The sequence below is a fragment of the Tenrec ecaudatus genome, chromosome 2 (assembly GCF_050624435.1).
Source record: "Tenrec ecaudatus isolate mTenEca1 chromosome 2, mTenEca1.hap1, whole genome shotgun sequence".
NCBI classification, from domain to species: domain Eukaryota; kingdom Metazoa; phylum Chordata; class Mammalia; order Afrosoricida; family Tenrecidae; genus Tenrec; species Tenrec ecaudatus.
Genome location: NC_134531.1, coordinates 66,463,848 through 66,481,496, shown reverse-complemented (window position 1 = coordinate 66,481,496; position 17,649 = coordinate 66,463,848). Strand labels below are relative to the sequence as shown.

General features: G+C 41.7%; 1 protein-coding gene across 1 annotated transcript; it reads right to left on the bottom strand.

Moving 5' to 3' along the window:
* Positions 1-16,014: 16,014 nt before the first annotated feature.
* LOC142440826 (large ribosomal subunit protein bL35m-like) lies at positions 16,015-16,719 on the bottom strand. The gene is made up of 2 exons (XM_075543035.1): positions 16,487-16,719; positions 16,015-16,409 (listed from the first exon to the last, which is right to left on the bottom strand). The coding sequence occupies exons 1-2, from the start codon at positions 16,717-16,719 to the stop codon at positions 16,076-16,078; spliced, it is 567 nt and encodes a 188-aa protein (XP_075399150.1). The 3' UTR covers positions 16,015-16,075.
* Between the last annotated feature and the right edge of the window lie 930 nt (positions 16,720-17,649).

The following is a 17,649-nucleotide window of genomic DNA, read 5'->3' as shown; positions in this document are numbered from 1 at the left end:
GAAATTCAAGGCATATTCAGAAGAGGGTGAAGCATGAAGGACCCCACAGCTAATGTCAGATGGATCTTGGCAGAAATCAGAGAATGACAGAAGATGTCTACTTGTTTTATTGACTGAACAAAGGAATTTGAATATGTGGATCATAACAAATATTATAGATGATATTGTGAAGAATAGGGATCCCAGAACACTTGCTTGTGCTCATATGAAACTTGCACACAGACACGATGCAATGACTGAAATAAAGGAGGGGAGACTACGTGGTTCACAATCAGGAAAGGTGTGCCTCAGGGCTGTGTCCTTTTATTATTCAATCTATATGCTGAGCAAATCGCACAAGACCCTGGACTAGATGAAGACGACTACGGTACCAGAGGAAGGCCTTGTAGTAACATCCAATATGCAGATAGCACAGCCTTGTTTTCTGAAAGGAAAGAGGACCCAAAGCACTTCCTGGCAAAAATAAAATACTACAGCTTTCAGTTTGAATTGCAATTCAGTGTAAAGAAGACAAAAATCCTCTTCACATCTAGATTCATTGGCAGCATCCTGATAGAGGAAGAAAAGACAGACATTGTCAAGAGTTTCATTTTGCTTGGATCCACAATCAAGGTTTACGGAAGAAACAGTCAAGAAATCAAATGACACACTTCATTGGGCAACATGTCTGCGAAATATCTTTACAGGGTTACAAAGCAAATATGTTACTCTGTGTTTCCTCCGACCCGAGCCAAGGTATTTTCAGTCCTCTCAGATGCATGTGAAAGCTAGATAATAAAGAAGACTAGAGAAAATTGATTTTTAAAAAATTAAGGTGTTGGTCACAAATATTGGAAGTACAGAAGAATGAGCAAATGTATCTTAGATTTACAACAGTCTGCGTGCTCCTTGGAAGCAAGGATGATGAGACTTTGTCTCATGTACTGTGGACATGTTACTAGGAGAGATCAGTCCCTAGAAAGGAACATCGTACGTCGTAAAGCAGAAGGTCAGTGAACAAGAGAGCATTCTCAATGAGCTGGACTGACCCAGTGAACTCACTAGAATAGTGAGCTCAGCATAGGCCGGATTGTGGGGATGGTAAAGTATCAGCCAGTGTTTCCTTTAGCTATACATATTGCTATGTGCTCAAGCTGACTCGATGGCACCTAACAGCAATGGCAACATAAACCATCTTCCTCTTGTATATGTGCTCATGTTCTTATGCTAGGGCATGAGTAAGGGACAGAAGCTGACAACTTTAAATTGATGGTCTCTATCATTTTAGTCCGAGACTTTATGTCACTTATTTGTTGGTAAGAGATAATCTTGCATTATCCCAAGAATTTTTTTTTCCAATAGGAGCGACAATATTTTTCCGTTTGACAAGTATCATACAGATAAACCTCTCAGAATAATTGGCCCTCTTTGGAAGATTTTCAAATGGAATATTTATTGTGAGATGTAAGTTTGTCTGGTATATAAACACAGCTAATCACAACTATTATACTCTCCTTTAAAATTCCCAGTAATTGCTTAGAATGTCACGCCTTGACATACTCTGAACAAAATTGGGATTTAAAAGTTAGTTTTGAAAAGAAGATAGAAAAAAACAAGAGGTTTGTGGGTTGGATAAAGTGCTTAATGTTCTTTTGGTGGGCTGAGCCAATAATATTACCTTTCTAGAAGGAAGAGAAAGAAAAACTGTATTTGTTTACCGGTATTTAATGTCTGTTGTCATTGCTATGTTTTTTCCCTAAATTCTTTTATTTCAGTTGTGTTTTGCAGGGGTGTTGATGTGATGCAATCGAATTGGTGCTTTCTCTTAAATAGGCCGGAAAAATTTTTTAGCAAGAAGGTAGAAGAAAAGGAGAAGTGCCTAGAACCATATTTGATCTTTACACACAATAGTGCTACTGGACAGTGGGGTTAGCGCTCCCTGGGTCACACCAATTTGGAAAGGCTAGAAACAAGTGTTTTGGCCTGAGGCTGAGTCACTGGGACCCCAATCCTTCCCTTACTCCTCTGTTTAAAATTTTTTTTTTACTCCTCTGTTTCTAAGCAATCTTTCTTCATTTGGGTTTGTCCAGGTTGGTGAATAAAATCTCCCCAAAGACTCAAGTTCCCACAGTGCTGCTGTTGCCAATTCTGCTTTCTCTTTGAGTCTTGGCCTTGATGGGGAGTTCATGCTTTCTTTTGCCCTGAATGACATTGCTGCTGTTAGTTTCCAATCCATGCTGACCTTATGTGTAACAGAACACAATGTCGTCTGGTTTTCTACTGTCTCCATGAGAGTTGGTATGTTTGATTCCACTGTCGCAGTTATTCTTTGCATTGAGGGTTTCCAGAATTTGTATTGACTGTGTACTTTACCAAACATGATACCCTTTCCTAGGAATTGGTCTTCCTCAACAATGTGCTCCAAGTAAGTGAGCCAAAGCCCCATCCTTCTTGCTTATGAGGAGCATTCTGGGGATAGTCCTCATAAGAACGAGTTGTTTGTTCTTGTGGCAGTTCATGGTCTAGTCAATATTTCCCCCCAGTACTGTGATTGGAGTGCAATTGCTTGCCTTCCCTTTTCCACTGTCCAGTTCTTACAGACAGATGAGGTGGTCTAAAAGTCAATGGTGATCTCATGGTGCCTACTTAATTATGCATCTCGCACGAGGCTGACAGTTCTCTAGGTAGATTAGAGATTGTGCCACTTGGTCCTCTTGGCCAGGGAGGCCATTAACTCTTTAGTGTTCTAAATTAATTTTAATGTGTTAGTCCGGGTAGACTAGAGAAACAAATTCATAGACTCTCATGTGTATAGGAAAGAGCTTTATATAAAGAATATTTGTACATTAAGAAAACATCCCAGCCTAATCCAGATTAACTCCATACGTCTGATATTAGCCCATATGTCTAGTACCAGTCTGTAAATTCCTCTTCAGATGCATGCAACACGTGCAATGATGTTGAGTGCAGGAAGGTCACAGGCCAGGGGGTGGAAAATCTTGCATGTCCAGCAGTGGTGGAAGCAACTTAGTGCTGTTGTGGGTCTTCATGTGGCTCCTCCAGCTCCAAGGTTCTGGCTGCCATCAGCATAGCTCCATGTGACTTGTGAACAGCTATGTCTCACAGGAAGTGTGAGTGTGTGTGTGTGTGTGTGTGTGTGATGCCTCCAGTGAGCTGTTTATCTCCTTAGCGCCTCCAAATGAGGTCATTAGGTGCTGTTGAACCAGCTGCAGCACCTAGGATCCTACTCAAAACAAAACAGTGCCCAGGTCTGCGGCATCCTCACAATTGTTTTGTTTGAGCCCATTCTTCAGCCACTGTGTTTGTTGTGCTTTTTAACTCGAGGGCCTCATCTTTCAGCATTATATCAGACAGCATTCAGTTGCTAATCTATTAAAAAGTCAAAAATCAAATTTACTACCGAGTTGATGTGGACTCATAGCAACCCTATAGGACAGGGTGTGAGTTTCTGAGAATGTAATTCTTTACAGGAGTAGAAAGCCCTGTCTTTCTCCAGATGAGCTGCTGGTTGTTTCAAACTTCAGACGCTGAGGACACAGCTCAACTCGTAATCACTGTGCGATCAGGGCTCCTAATCCCTTACAAGTAGACCAAATATGCCTGCTCCCTAGCCTGTTTCTATTCTGGAGACTCCACGGGTGACCTGTTCGCCACGGGTGACCTGCTGGTATTTCAAATACCAATGGCACAGTTCCCAGCATCACAACAACATGCAAGCCACCACAGTGCAACAAAACGATGAGTGGTGACAGGATCAGTACCTCTCTTTATTTTTTGTAAAATAAATAGAATTAGATCTTGTTGGGAGATTGACTCAGTCCTTAGTCCTACTACAATCTTCCTCCCTCCCTGACCTTGTATTTTGCATCATAAGTATGTGTAAGGCAATCCTAGTTGTAGACATTGCTTCTTACCATCATTTTTCTCAGTTAAGAGCATTCACAGGGTACCTATATAAGTCTCTGTCTCTACAAGCCTCTGCCTTCAAAAGCCTTGCAGAGTAGTGGACCCTATTGAATTACACTAGGATGGGGTCTCTAGCACATCAGAGGTCATATGCTTTGTTAGATCAAGAAGTGATAGAGATTTGCAAGATTGATTGCAGGTGGGCCAGCTTTTAGGAGAGAGATAGTATACCTTGAAGAGCATGAGCTTTCAAGCCAGATGGATTTGGGTTCCATTTTTGGTTGTGCCATTCATTGTCTATGTACCCTTACCCAAATTTCCTAATCTCTTTGCATCTCAGTTTTCTCATTTGTAAAGTAGGAGAATATAATGAAGTTGTGCATGGGTGACACAAAGAGTTAGGTGCTATCCTAGCAGTTGAAATATTGATGGTTTGAGTATACTGAAAGGAACCTCAGAAGACCTGTATACTGATCTGCTTTAGAAAGATCACAATTTTGAAAGTCCAGTGAAGGTAAGTTCTACTCTGCACATATGGGGCTGTCATCAGTTAGAGATGACTTTATTGCAATGAACAACCACAGAAACAATATAATGATTGTTTGAGCCAGGTCCAGACCATGCAGCCGCTTCCCCCAGCTCTTCCGAAAGATAGCCTGCTGGACTGTGTGGCCCCTTCCCCCTGCCTCTCAAGACCAGAGCTGAACTGCGCAGTCCCTGCCTCCAGCATTCCAAGGAGCTTATCTCTCCAGCCAGGTCTGTACAGCTCCTTCCCTCAGTGTTCTGGAATGATTTACTCACAGACCACATCCTGACTCAGACCCTGCAACTGCAGCACCAGAAGGCCTTCCTTCCCCTTACCAGTACATATGTCCTTGGCTCAGCTCTATATATGTCCCACTGCCTCACGTCCAGGCGTGATTTCCCTGACCTAACTTTTTGGGTCTTGCAACCTGCCCAGGGGATCAAAATGCCCACATCCCTTTCTCTGCTCTCCCTTCCCTCCCGGGAGTTCTTTCCCTGACTCAATAAAATCTTTCCCAACTTCACATTCCTGGCTAAATTCTATCTCTGTTCCACATCTCCATCTCCAACCTCTCAATGATGCCTGCTTTTTATAGGCTTACCTTAAGGATTAAAATGGAGAAAGGAAAGCTCTTGCTACTAAACTTGGAACAACATAAAATAAGTACCAAAAAATGATGTTTCATGTAATGGAGCTCTGGTATGATGTGATAACATGGTACGCTATGGTACTCACTCATTGCTATTGAGCAAATTCTGACTCACAGTGACCCTACAGGACAGGGTAGACCTGTTCCTGCGAGTTTCTGAGATTTTTAACTCCTTGTGGGAGTGGAAAGCCTTGTGGGAAATAAAGATTTCTCCCAAGTTGTCTCCCCCAAATATATGCCAAACTTAGCTGCTTGCTACATTTGGTGAATGACTATACACTTGGAGGTCAATAGAAGTAGGTCAGGGGTTATTCTCCCTAAGGGTTATCAGCCATCCAGAGCTAGCAGCCACCATTGTTCATCCCACAATAAGTAGGGCTCACTCCCTTCTGATAAGGATAGCAGTAAATTGTTTCCTTGTAAGAAGCCCAGGGAGGTCAAGCCCACTCAAGGGTGACCAAGGTTAGTCTGCCATCATGAATCTAGGGTCTCCCCTTCTTGTCACAGGTCTACCTCTAGTCTTTTCCTTTCCTATCATGTGTACACCCCTAGCTCACCCCTTCCTGTTACCCTTATGCCCATGGTATATCCCTCTCCTATTGCTTGTATTGCCTATTGTACAGCCCCTTCCTGTGTTGTGTGTGGTTACCTTTAATCATGCCCCCTAAGTAGATGTAAGCCTTGGTTAGCAATAAACAGCACTCTCTCTTTGGCTCTCTCCACGTGGACCACCAAGTGAGGCTGAGGTGAGCCTGCTACTATGAAATGTGTCTGACTCCATTATTTCAGTCTCTCTTTTATCTCTCATATTTTCTGTGACTTTACTATAATCTTTACTTATTGGCACTGGACAGCTGCGCCTACAGGACCTGTGATGACTTGTTAGGGGCTCTCTCCCCTGACAAAGCCTCATCCTCCTCTCATGATATGCTAAATATAAATAATAACCTACAACCAAACTCTGATAGCACAGTGGGTCACGCATTGGGTCACTAATTGCAAAGTTCAAGACTACCAGCCACTCCACAGGAAAAAGATGAGGCTTTCTACTCCTGTAGAGTTATAGTCTTAGAAATATACAGCGGCAGTTCACCTTGTCCTTTAGGCTTGATCTGAGCCAGAATAGACCCATTGGCAGTGCAATAGAGTTATTATATTAAGTGGGATACTGGCCTCTTCTTGGAATCTGCTTGTCTTAAGGAGGATACAAAGGTAGAAATAGCTACAGAGGTATTGACCACTCAGATTATCCCAAGGGAGAGGAGCATTTCTCTGCTGAGATCTACTGACCCCTGATAGAAAAGAATCAAGTAAGGGCCTTGTAAAAACTAATTTGCCTTTTGGTTTCCTTAGGGAAATATAAAATATTGAATTTACCTATTTTTAAGAACAAGAAACATGGCACTTGACTCAATAAGTACCTTGGATAGATTTTTAGGAATTTCAGGAACTCAGAGGCCATCTAGTGGAATCTATGTGTTTAATATATCAGACAGCTGAGGGCTATAAATATAGACTGACTTCTTCATAATTACCCTTCTTGGTCATAGCATCCACAGATAAGCCCTTGCCTTCTAAGTCTAGTTCCTAGGATTTTCCCACTGCACTACACTTGGCTGATCAATAGAGCAAGGGAGAGGAAACTGAGAAGAGGGAATAGGAAGGAGTTATGAATGAGGGAGGTAAGGACAGAGGTAGAAAAATTGAGAAATCGAGAGAAAGAATGAGAAAGAAACAAGATGGTCAATGTAACAGCCAATAGCATTCCAGTAAATCTGTTATGCTAAGCTAATTTGATTTCCCGTTTTCCATGAGATTAGATTGTTATTTCAGACATTTAAATGACATTCATTGAGAATGACAGAATGGGCCCCAGTGCTCTTGCCTCCACGCCCTCCAGCCCCTTGCTCCCTCAACCCCTCGATCGCTGGGATTCTTCACATGTGGGTGCTCTTCTTCACACGTGGGTGCCCCCCCATTTCTGCACATGTGGGTGCTCTTTTCCATGAGGTTGCTCGTGCCCAGTTGTGAACCCCTTTACCTGCAACTTGTCCTGACCTTCATAAAAACCCACTTGGATTACAGGAAAAAAAAAAAGACAGTTTAATGAAATGGTGATGACTGTAGGTAAGGACCATCTTGTTTCTTCCTTTTCTTGTTATGTTTCCACTTTCAGTTTTCTCTTTCTATAAGTCTATTCCCCTCCCTCTTGGAGAACAAAGGATATGTGTATCAGCCTGGCAGAGTGGTAGGGGAGAGGATAGAAGCAGCCGGGATACCGCTGGGAAGCTAGCACAATCACCCGGATCCGAAATTTGGTGACTTGTATTATTTAGTAGCAGGAGAGAATCCAGAGGTTGGCTTTGCGTTGTAATTTAGATAGGTAGGTAGGGCGGAGACAGAGAGAAGATGTTGGAAAGGATGTTAGGAACGATGTGAGTGAGATCATCAAGGGTGACTCAAACATTTTGGACTCAAGTGCTTTGATGGATGGTGATTGCACTTGCCGAGATGGGAAAGACTTTAGACATGCTATGTTTGATACTACCCCATCTTTGTCCAACATGTGTGCTGAGAATGTAATTTGAGAAGCTGGACCATATGAATAACAAGGTGGTATCAGGATTGGAGGAAGACTCCTTAGCAACCTGTGGTAAGCAGATGACGCAACTTTGCTTGCTGAAAATGCAAAGAACTTGGAGCACTTACTGATGAGAATCAAAGATGACACATTTCAGTATGGATTACAACTAAATGTAAATAAAACACGAATCCTACTAACAGTATCAGTAAACAGCATGATAAATGGAGAAAAGACTGATGTAGTCAAGGGTTTCATCTCACTTGGATCTATAACACCCATGGAAGCAACAGTCAAAAAATCAAATGATGAATTGCATTGGACAAATCTGATGCAAAAAGCTTTTAATTTTATTTATTCATTTATTTTAAAACCATTTTATTGGGGGCTCATACAACTCTTATCACATCCATCCATACATCCATTGCGTCAAGCACATTTGTACATTTGTTGCCATCATCATTCTCCAAACATATGCTTTCTACTTGAGCCTTTGATATCAGCTACTCTTTTTTCCCCTCCCTCCCTGCTCCCCCTCCCTCATGAGTTCTTGATAATTTACAAATTATTATTTTGTCATATCTTTCACTGTACGACGTCTCCCTTCACCCACTTCTCTGTTGTCTGTCCCCCAGAGAGGAGGTTATATGGCAAAAAGCTTTCTAAAGTGTTCCAAAGCAAATATGTCACTTCAAGGTCACATATGCATGCAAAACTGGGCAATGAAAAACAAAAAAGGCCAAAGAAGAATTGATGCCTTTGAATTATGGTGTTGATGAATAATCCTGGATATTATGTTCAATATAATCATGAAGAATGAACAAATCTGTCTTGAAAAAAGTACAGTCAGAATGCTCCTTAGAAGCTAGCTTTGAGACACTTCATCCTATGTACTTTGTACATGTTATCAGGAGGGACCACTCCTTGAAGGTGGACATCATGCTTGGTAGAAGGTCAGGAAAAAGGGGAAGACCATTGAGGAGATGGATTGATGTAGTGGCTTCAACAATGGGCTTAAATATAGAAAAGATTAAGAGAATGGTGGGGTCTCTAAGAGATAGAACCAAATTGATAACACCTAACAACAACAACAACAACAATGTCTGATATACTCCGGAAAAATTCTGAGTGCACACTTGAATGTTTGGGTGTGGAGTTGATGAAAGAGAGGTTGAATCCATACATTTTTGAGTTGTCAAAATATACATATTTATGGGATTGGCTGAGATCATCTAGGGACAGAATAAGAAAAAAATAGAAAGGATAAGATGGTTGGGATCTGAGTCTATCTTTTGAAAGACTAGCAGAGAAGGAGATGACTGAGGAACTACAATTGGGGAATATGGTAAAGATATAGGTTATTTTAGGTTTTGGCAAGTCATATAAAATAATCATTTGTAATGAATGAATGCAATATGGAAGAGTATGGGATGGACAGTCATAGAGGTAGGTGGATTAGGAGTCTGTGAACGTAAGTACTGTCTCAAACAATAGAGTAGAGAGATTGAAGATGACTGATGGCGGCATATCCCAGATATCGCCCCTGTCCTGCACACTGGTTAAAAATGGCTTGAGTAGAAGACATTTGAGTCAGATTTGCAGTGACACAAAATGGAGAGCTAACATATTAGATTGTTAGCAGGTCTTGGAAAATACGAGAAGCCTTTGAAGATACTGGCTTAGAAGTATGTGTGCGGAACTGAGGGTGGGCTGATGAAGCCCTGATCCAGAATGGTGGGAGTCGAAGGTTACATTCAAGGGAAGTCACTTTGTGACTGACTGGTTGTAGGTGAGGAAGGGGAGAAAGATGTCTAAATAACCCAAGAACACTCTAAATAGTTTTGTTATATTAGTGTGGGAAGGAAGGATAATTGCAAAAAGACAACATGATCTAGGAACTCATTCTTTACTGGAATGATAAACATCAACCATTAGTTACTCTGATAGTTTGAACTTACGTACTTTGTCTTGTGGATGGGAGGGATAATAAAAATTTAATAAAATAATTATAGCAAATTGGCTCTTCCAACTTTCAAAGGTTACTAATTAACCAATTAACGTGTTTATGTTTGCATAAAAGCTGATAGCGGAAGCCAAGCTGTATAAGAAGCTCAGCTCAGACTTCAGTTTTTGAAGGTTTGCCAGTTGAATATTGAAATGGTTACATTTATTTATGAGGTTGCTGATAATTTGAATTTCCCTTTGAGAGTTTGAGTTATTTTATAAAAACATTCTCTCCTGCTTAACTAAATGACATTAATCTTACCTATTAGAAATCAGTGACTTTGGCCAAGTAGAGATTTGTGTACTGGATTGAAGATGCTCTTTGTGATTGGAATGTGTGAGTTCCTTGGATTGCAGCCTTTCCATGCCTCAGAGATCCAGGTAAGCTCCTGGATGGTGTTCATGAGGTGTAGGAGGCATGCTCAACTTTTTTAGGGAGAAAAAGGTTTCAAGCACTCATTTATATAAGCACTCATTTATATTTAATCATTTTCCTACCCTAGTTTGAGCTTAGATATGCCCTTGAAAGGAATTACTATTAATCCTTTAAGAACTCTCAAAATATGACTTCTGGTACTTTCTATGAAGTTAGTTCAAAAGATCAAGTTTTGCTTATATAAAAATACTACCCATGTAAACTAAGAGCCTTTACCTCCCACCACCAAGCTCTGAACACAATGACATATGTTGTTGTTGTCGTTGCTGTTAGGTGCCATTGAGTCAGTTCAACCCTATGCACAGAAGAATGAAACCTTGCCCTGTCCTGCTCCACCTTCACAACGGTTCCCAGGCCCGAGCCCATTGATGCAGCCATTGTGCCAATTAATCTGGTTGAAGGTCTTCCTCCTTTTCATTGGTCCACCCCTTTACCAAGCATAATGGACTGATCTCTCCTGACAATATCTCCAAAGTGTGTAAAATGAAGTCTTGCTATCCTTGCCTCTAAGGAGCACTTTGGCTGTCTTTCTTTCTTTTTAAAATCATTCTATTGGGGGCTCATACAGCTCTTATCACAATCCATCCATCCATTGTGTCAAGCATATTTGTACATTTGTTGCCATCGTCATTTTCAAAACATTTTCTTTTCTTCTTGAGCTCTGGATATCAGCTTCTCATTTTCCCCTCCTTCCCTCACCCTTCCTCCCTCATGAACCCTTTCTAACTTATAAATTATTATTATTTTTTCTTGTCTTACACTGACTGATGTCTCCCTTCGCCCACTTTTCTATTGTCCATCCCCCTGGAGGGGATTATATGTAGATCATTGTGATTGGTTCCCCTTCCCCCCTCCCCCACCTTCCCCTTCCCCTCTTGTTATCATTGCTCTCATTATTGGTCCTGAGGGGTTTATCTGTCCTGGATTCCCTGTGTTTCCAGCTCTTATCTGTACCCATGTACATGCTCTTGTCTAGCTGGATTTGTAAGGTAGAATTGGGGTCATGATAATGGGGGAGAGGAATCATTAAAGAACTAGAGGAAATGTACATATGTAAATATAATTATATATGATGATGGGGAAATAGATGTATGTGCATATATTTATAGGTGTAGTATTAAGGCAGCAGATGGACATTGGGCCTTCACTCAAGTATTCCCTCAATGCAAGAATACTTTGTTCTATTAAATTGGCATTCCATGATGCTCACCTTCCCAACACGATTGCTGAAGACAAATGGGTGCATAAGCAAATATGGTGAAGAAAGCTGAGGCGCCCAGCTATCAAAAGATACAGTGTCTGGGGTCTTAAAGGCTTGAAGGTAAGCAAACGGCCATCTAGCTTAGAAGCACCAAAGTTCACATGGAAGAAGCACAGCAGCCTGTGTGATCACGAGGTGTCAAAGGGATCAGGTATCCAGCATCAAAGACCAAAAAATCATATCATTGTGATTGAGGGGAGTGCAGATTAATGACCCAAAGCCCATCTGTAGGCAACTGGACCGATAAGTGTTGTGGGGAGGAGACGAGCCAGTCAAAGTGTAGTGTAGCAATGATGAAACATACAGCTTTCCTCTAGTTCTTAAATACTTCCTCCCTCCACCACTATCATGAGCCCAATTCTACCTTACAAATCTGGCTAGACCAGAGGATGCACACTGGGACAGATAGGAACTGGAAACACAGGGAATCCAGGACAGATGATCCCTTCAGGACCAAGGGTGAGAGTGGTGATACCGGGAGGGTGGAGGGAAGGTGGGTAGAAAGGGTGAACTGATTACAAGGATATACATATAACCCTCTCCCTGGGGGATGGACAGCAGAAAAATGGGTGAAGGGAGGCATCAGATAATGTAAGATATGACAAAATAATAATAATTTATAAATTATCAAGGGTTCATGAGGGAGGTGGGGGCGAGGAGGAAGGGGATAAAATGAGGAACTGATATGAAGGACTTAAGTAGAAAGCAAATGTTTGGAGAATGATGATGACAACAAATGTACAAATGTGCTTGTCACAATGGATGGATGGATGGATTGTGATACGAGTTGTATGAGCCCCAATAAAATGATTTAAAAAGAGCTAGAGGTATCTGGATGCTTCGTCGGTGCTATTCTGCACCCTGACCGGCTCGTGTTGTCTGTGCTTCTTCGAGACAGAGTTTTTTTTTATTGAATTCATCTAAATATATGTCATTGACTGAGAAACCGATGTATTTAGATCTCTAAATATTTAGATTATTTCAACAAGTGGGAGAAAATCAGTTGTTATCAAGTAGATTCTGACTCATAGTGATTCCACAGAGAGAATAGTCCTTAACTTTGAGGATTTCAAAGGGTAAAATCTTTGCAGAAGCATATCTTTTGCTTCTTCTGCCTTCTGATGGGTTTGAAATGCTGAACTTTTAGTCAGAAGTCAAGCACGTTAACCACTCCTTCAGTAAGTATAGAAAGAGTTGAAAGTTAGGACTGGATGGAAAATTAAATATTACCTAGTGCAGACAGATAGTTACTGTCAAATCAAACTCTTGATGCACGGCAACCTCATGTACAACAGAATAAAGCCTTGTCTTGTCCTGTGTCATCCTCAAGATGATCACTGGCATGTTTGAGTCCATTGTTGTCCCTCTCGTGCCAACCTACTTCACTGATATCTCTAACCTGTTCTCAACCTTGATGGTTCAAACCCACCAGCTACTCTGTGAGAGAAGGAAGAGGCTGTATATGACCATAAGGACTGACAGTCTCAGAAACCCTGAGAAGCAGGTCTATTGTGTCCTATTAAATTGCCATGGGTTGGAAGTGGTTTGATGGTAGGGGATTTGGTTTTATTGGTTTGGCTTTCTCATCCTCCCTGCCCTTATATTTCACCAAGCATGATGTTTTCCACAGTGGTTCATCCCTTTTTATGACGTGTCCATAGCGACTGAGTCAGACAATGTTCCACTGTGATTAATGAGATTTTCACAACTACATTTCAGGAGCAGATGGTCACGCTTTCCTTCTCATTCTAGGTGTTCACATAAGAAGCATACTCTGATGGCTGCCAAAGTTAGAAAGGGAAAGGAGGGAAGGGAAGTCCCAGAGGATCAACAGGTGTTAACTTAGGTGAAGAAGAAGGTAAGATACAACATGACGGAGGTCGGCCAAAAAAAGATGGAGACACGCCAAAACACTGAGGAGCTTGCAAGAGTTAAAGGCAAGCAAATGTGGTGAAGAAAGCTGACAATGCCCGGCTACCAAAAGATATAGCATCTGGGGTCTTAAAGGCTTGAAGATAAACAAGAGGCCATCTAGCTGAGAAGCATCAAAGCCCACATGGAAGAACCACACCAGCTTGGCTGACCACGAGGTGTAGAAGAGACCAGTTGTCAGACATCAAAGAGCTAAAAACCATATCAGTGGGCACTCACCTTCCTGACACAGCCACTGAAGACAAATGTGTGCATAAGCAAATGTGGTGAAGAAAGGAGATGGTGCCCAGCTATCAAAAGATATAGCATCTGGGGTCTTAAAGGCTCGAAGATAAACACGTGGCCATATAGCTGAGAAGCAACAAAGCCCACATGGAAGAAACACACCAGCTTGTGTGACGACGAGCTGTCGAAGGGATCAGGTATCAAGCATCAAGGAACAAAAAATCATATCATTGATAAGGTGGGTGAGTGCAGAGTGGAGACTCAAAGCCCAAAGGTAGCCAACCAGACACCCCTTGCTGAGTGGCTGTGGGGAGGAGATGAACCAGGCAGGGTGCAGGGTAGCAATGATGAAACATACAACTTTCCTCTAGTTCTTAAATACTTCCTCCCCCCCACTATCACAATACCAATACTACCTTGCAAATATGGCTAGAACAGAGGATGTACATTGGTACAGATAGCAACTGGAAACACAGGAAATCCAGGACAGATGACTCCTCCAGAACCAGTGATGAGAGCAGCGATGCCTGGAGGGTAGAGAGAATGTGGGGTAGAAAGGGGGAATTGATTACAGGAATCTACACACAGCCTCATCCCTGGGGGGAGGGACAGCAGAGAAGAGGGCAGGGGGAGACATCAGACAGTGTAATATATGACAAAATAATAATAATATATGAATGAAGGATTCACAAGGTGGGAGGGGCGTGGGGAGGGAGGGGGAAAATGAGCAGCAGATATTAAGGGCTCAAGTAGAAGGCAAATGTTTTGAGAATGATGATGGCAACAAATGCACATATATTTTTGACACAATGGATGTATGTATGGATTGTGATAAGAATTGTACGAGCCCCCAATAAAATGATTAAAAAAAAGAGTTAAAGGCAACAGAGGCATATGCTATTATTTATACAACCCTATGATGGGGGACCTACAAGGCTTAGATAGATACACTGGTTAAACAGGTAGGGGAGGGAGAGTTGGAGTACACTGAGGAATATATTTATTTGACAGAAGATAGTTTTATGTGTATTTACCTTTGGTGCAAATATATTCTTGAACATAGTGCAGCCTACTGAAGCCAAAGTTATGATGATTTCTTAGCTGTAACCATACACTGTGAAGGAATGGATCTGGGAGATCGGTGTCATAGTCTTGGGAGACACTGAGGTCAATTGGCATAACATGTTGCACAAAGGCAATGATTTATATCCTACTTGGGTGAGGGGTGACTGAGGCTGGTCTTCAAAACACAACCATTGTCCTCTCCCTCCCCAGAGGAAAGAAGAGTGATGCAAACCAATACCCCTGGAAACAATTAGTTCAATGGACTAATAGAGCGTGCAAACATTAGTCTCTACAATGCTGAGACCCGAAGGACTAGATGGTGTTTGGCAACCACTAGTAACTGCTCTGGAAAGGATCACATTAGAAGGTCTGTCATGGTTGTTGATATTGTTGGAAGGAAACCGTCACGTCATTTCCGACTCATAGCCACCTTCTGCACAATAGAACAAAACACCTCCTGGGTCTGCACAAAGTGAGAGAAAAATGTGAAACAGAGCTTAAAACCGGAAGAGTTTAGGCTTACTGATTGGGTAGAGAGAGGTGGGATCCCTAAAATTATGGTCCATAGTGACCCTTCAAATCTGGAACTGAACTAGCCCCTGTGGTAGAATAGTCAAGCATTTAAGACCAAAAGGGTGGCATGTACCCAATGACAAAATCCAGAGGGTTAGGCAAGAAGGAGGAATGGAGACAGCAAGCACCAGGAGAGAGTGGAATCAGCGATGGTTTGCTGGGGGGATTGCAATGCATGGACGACACAAAATGTGTCTGACATGTTGAATGGAAAACTGCTTCATCTAATTAACAATAAAAAGATTGAAAAAAAGATAATGGAATTTCCCCATGAACTTTTGAAGCTCCCTCATATAAAAGAAATGAGCGTAATTTTGTTTGCTCTGACGTTGGCGCTCCATTGTGAAGAGAGGCGTTTACCTTTATTCTCTTCCGTTTTCTTGGTCTGTGCTTCCCTAGATCTTGTTTTAATGGATTCTGTTTCAGAGAGTATGGAGTGGTGAACAGATTCTGCATTTCTACCAAACTCTGGTTGCTTGTTGTTGAGTAGATTCTAATTCATGACAACTCCATATTTGAAGAGTAGAATGAACTACTTCATCAACTTTTCAAGACTGTCACCTTTTGGAAGTAGATTTCCAATCCTGTATCCTAAGCCACCTCTGGGTGGGTTAAAACTACCAACATTTTGACTAGTAGTCAATGTTAACCATTGATCTGAGTTCCTTGGTTCCTATTCTGCTGGTCCAGAGGCTACAGTTGGAGCAGCGAATATCTTGAGGCAAGGCCCACGGTTAAATTCAGCCTGCTGCTTTTTTTTTTTTTTCTACTCCATTAAGTTTTAATGCTGTTTAGACAGGATTACATGTATCAGCGGGTACAATTTACATCATCAAGGTACACTTATTCATCTTTGCAAAGACATTCACATAAAGGGCACACACTCAGCAGCTGGGAAACATCCCCACACCTCGGCTCTAGACTTTCAGGTTTGTGCGATCATGGTCGAGCTGGTAAGGATCATTAGCATACCAGTTTCTCCTCTTCCAGAAAGATGCCGTCATCTTATTTAAGAGTTTGCTCTGAGTTTTATTGCAGAAGACAAACTCTCTCAAGCGTCTCTTCCTTGCAGCTGTCTTTTTCCACAGCTTTTTCTTGTAGCCGGCCTTCCTCCTTACCCAAAGGCCAGAATGAAGTCGAAGAAACCGATACACGCCCGCCTTGACAGTCTTTCTCTTTCCCTTTCTTATACTGCAGTAAGTTAGAGTTCTGACTGGTAGCTTCAGGACACTAGGAAGCAAGGGACCCACCCTGTTTTTAAGATGTCCTTGCAGGTGTGAACATTTTAGAAGTTTCGCCCAAATGTCAAATTTACTGGAAGAGACTACCTGTTGAGAATTGGTGCAGGCAGCCAGCACGGCAGGTTTCCCACAGGGGTAATCAGTCTGGGAGCAGAGGAAACAACTGGTGTTTGCAGCTGACTAAAATGTCGGGTGGACAATGCCGAGACAAGACACGCATTCTTGGCACAGTTTTGATAGGCCGAAGATGCCAAAATACTCAAGGGCCATAAGAATCCTGAAGCGACTCTCACGGCCCCGGCCAAGGCCCGGGACGCCATGCCGCCAGCCGCTCGCAGTACGGCGGCCGCGCAGGGCCGGGCTGCTGCTTCTTTTTGTACATAAAGTTTTATTGGAACACGGGCACATCTCTTGGTTTATGTATATAATGTCTATGGTTATTTTCGTGCTATGTTGTGCAGAATCTAGTAGTTATGACAGAGTATTTGGTGCTTTATTTGTAACTCTTCTCTGACAGTGCAAAATCTGGTCTCTATTCTGCTCCATACATACACTTATTATAACCAATTACCACCCTCACTACCCCCCTACTCAGATTCTCTTTGAACTCAACTTGGGTAATATTGTTTTGTGCTGAACTCTATAGTAATCTCTATCAACTTCATCCAATTGAGAGAAAAGTATAAGCCTTTATTTTGTTTTAATTCAATGGCTACACATTTTATTTCCCAACTTTTTGATTGCTTCATTTCAATATCTTAATTATTGTTTCATTTTTATGTTTTTGCTTAATTGTTTCTTATTCTTTTAAAATGGGGTTTATTCTACATTGATCTCTCTTTTGTTGCAAATACTCAATGAGTCTATTTTAAGAAGACTCTTTAGACTTCAGTCTGTAGGCTTTGTCAGGCTGTTCCAGAACATTAATTTCATTCACAGTGGATGTATGATTGTTGATTTAGTTGGCTTTTTCCCCCTAACAACCAACACATATGTTTTTGGAATTTTTGTTTACCAGTAATTTTATATAAGATTTTTTGTTTGATTTTAGGTAGGACTTATCATTTTTTTAAGATTCCTTTCTCTCTTTCTCATTCCTTCTTGTGTAGCATTTTTGGATTTACTTTTATATCATCATTTTGGCACAGTGGCTGCACCCGTGGATCAAACATAGCAGTAATTATAAGGAGGGCACAGGACTGCGAGGTGTTTCACTCTGTTGTACACAGGGCCACTAGGAACGAGAACCA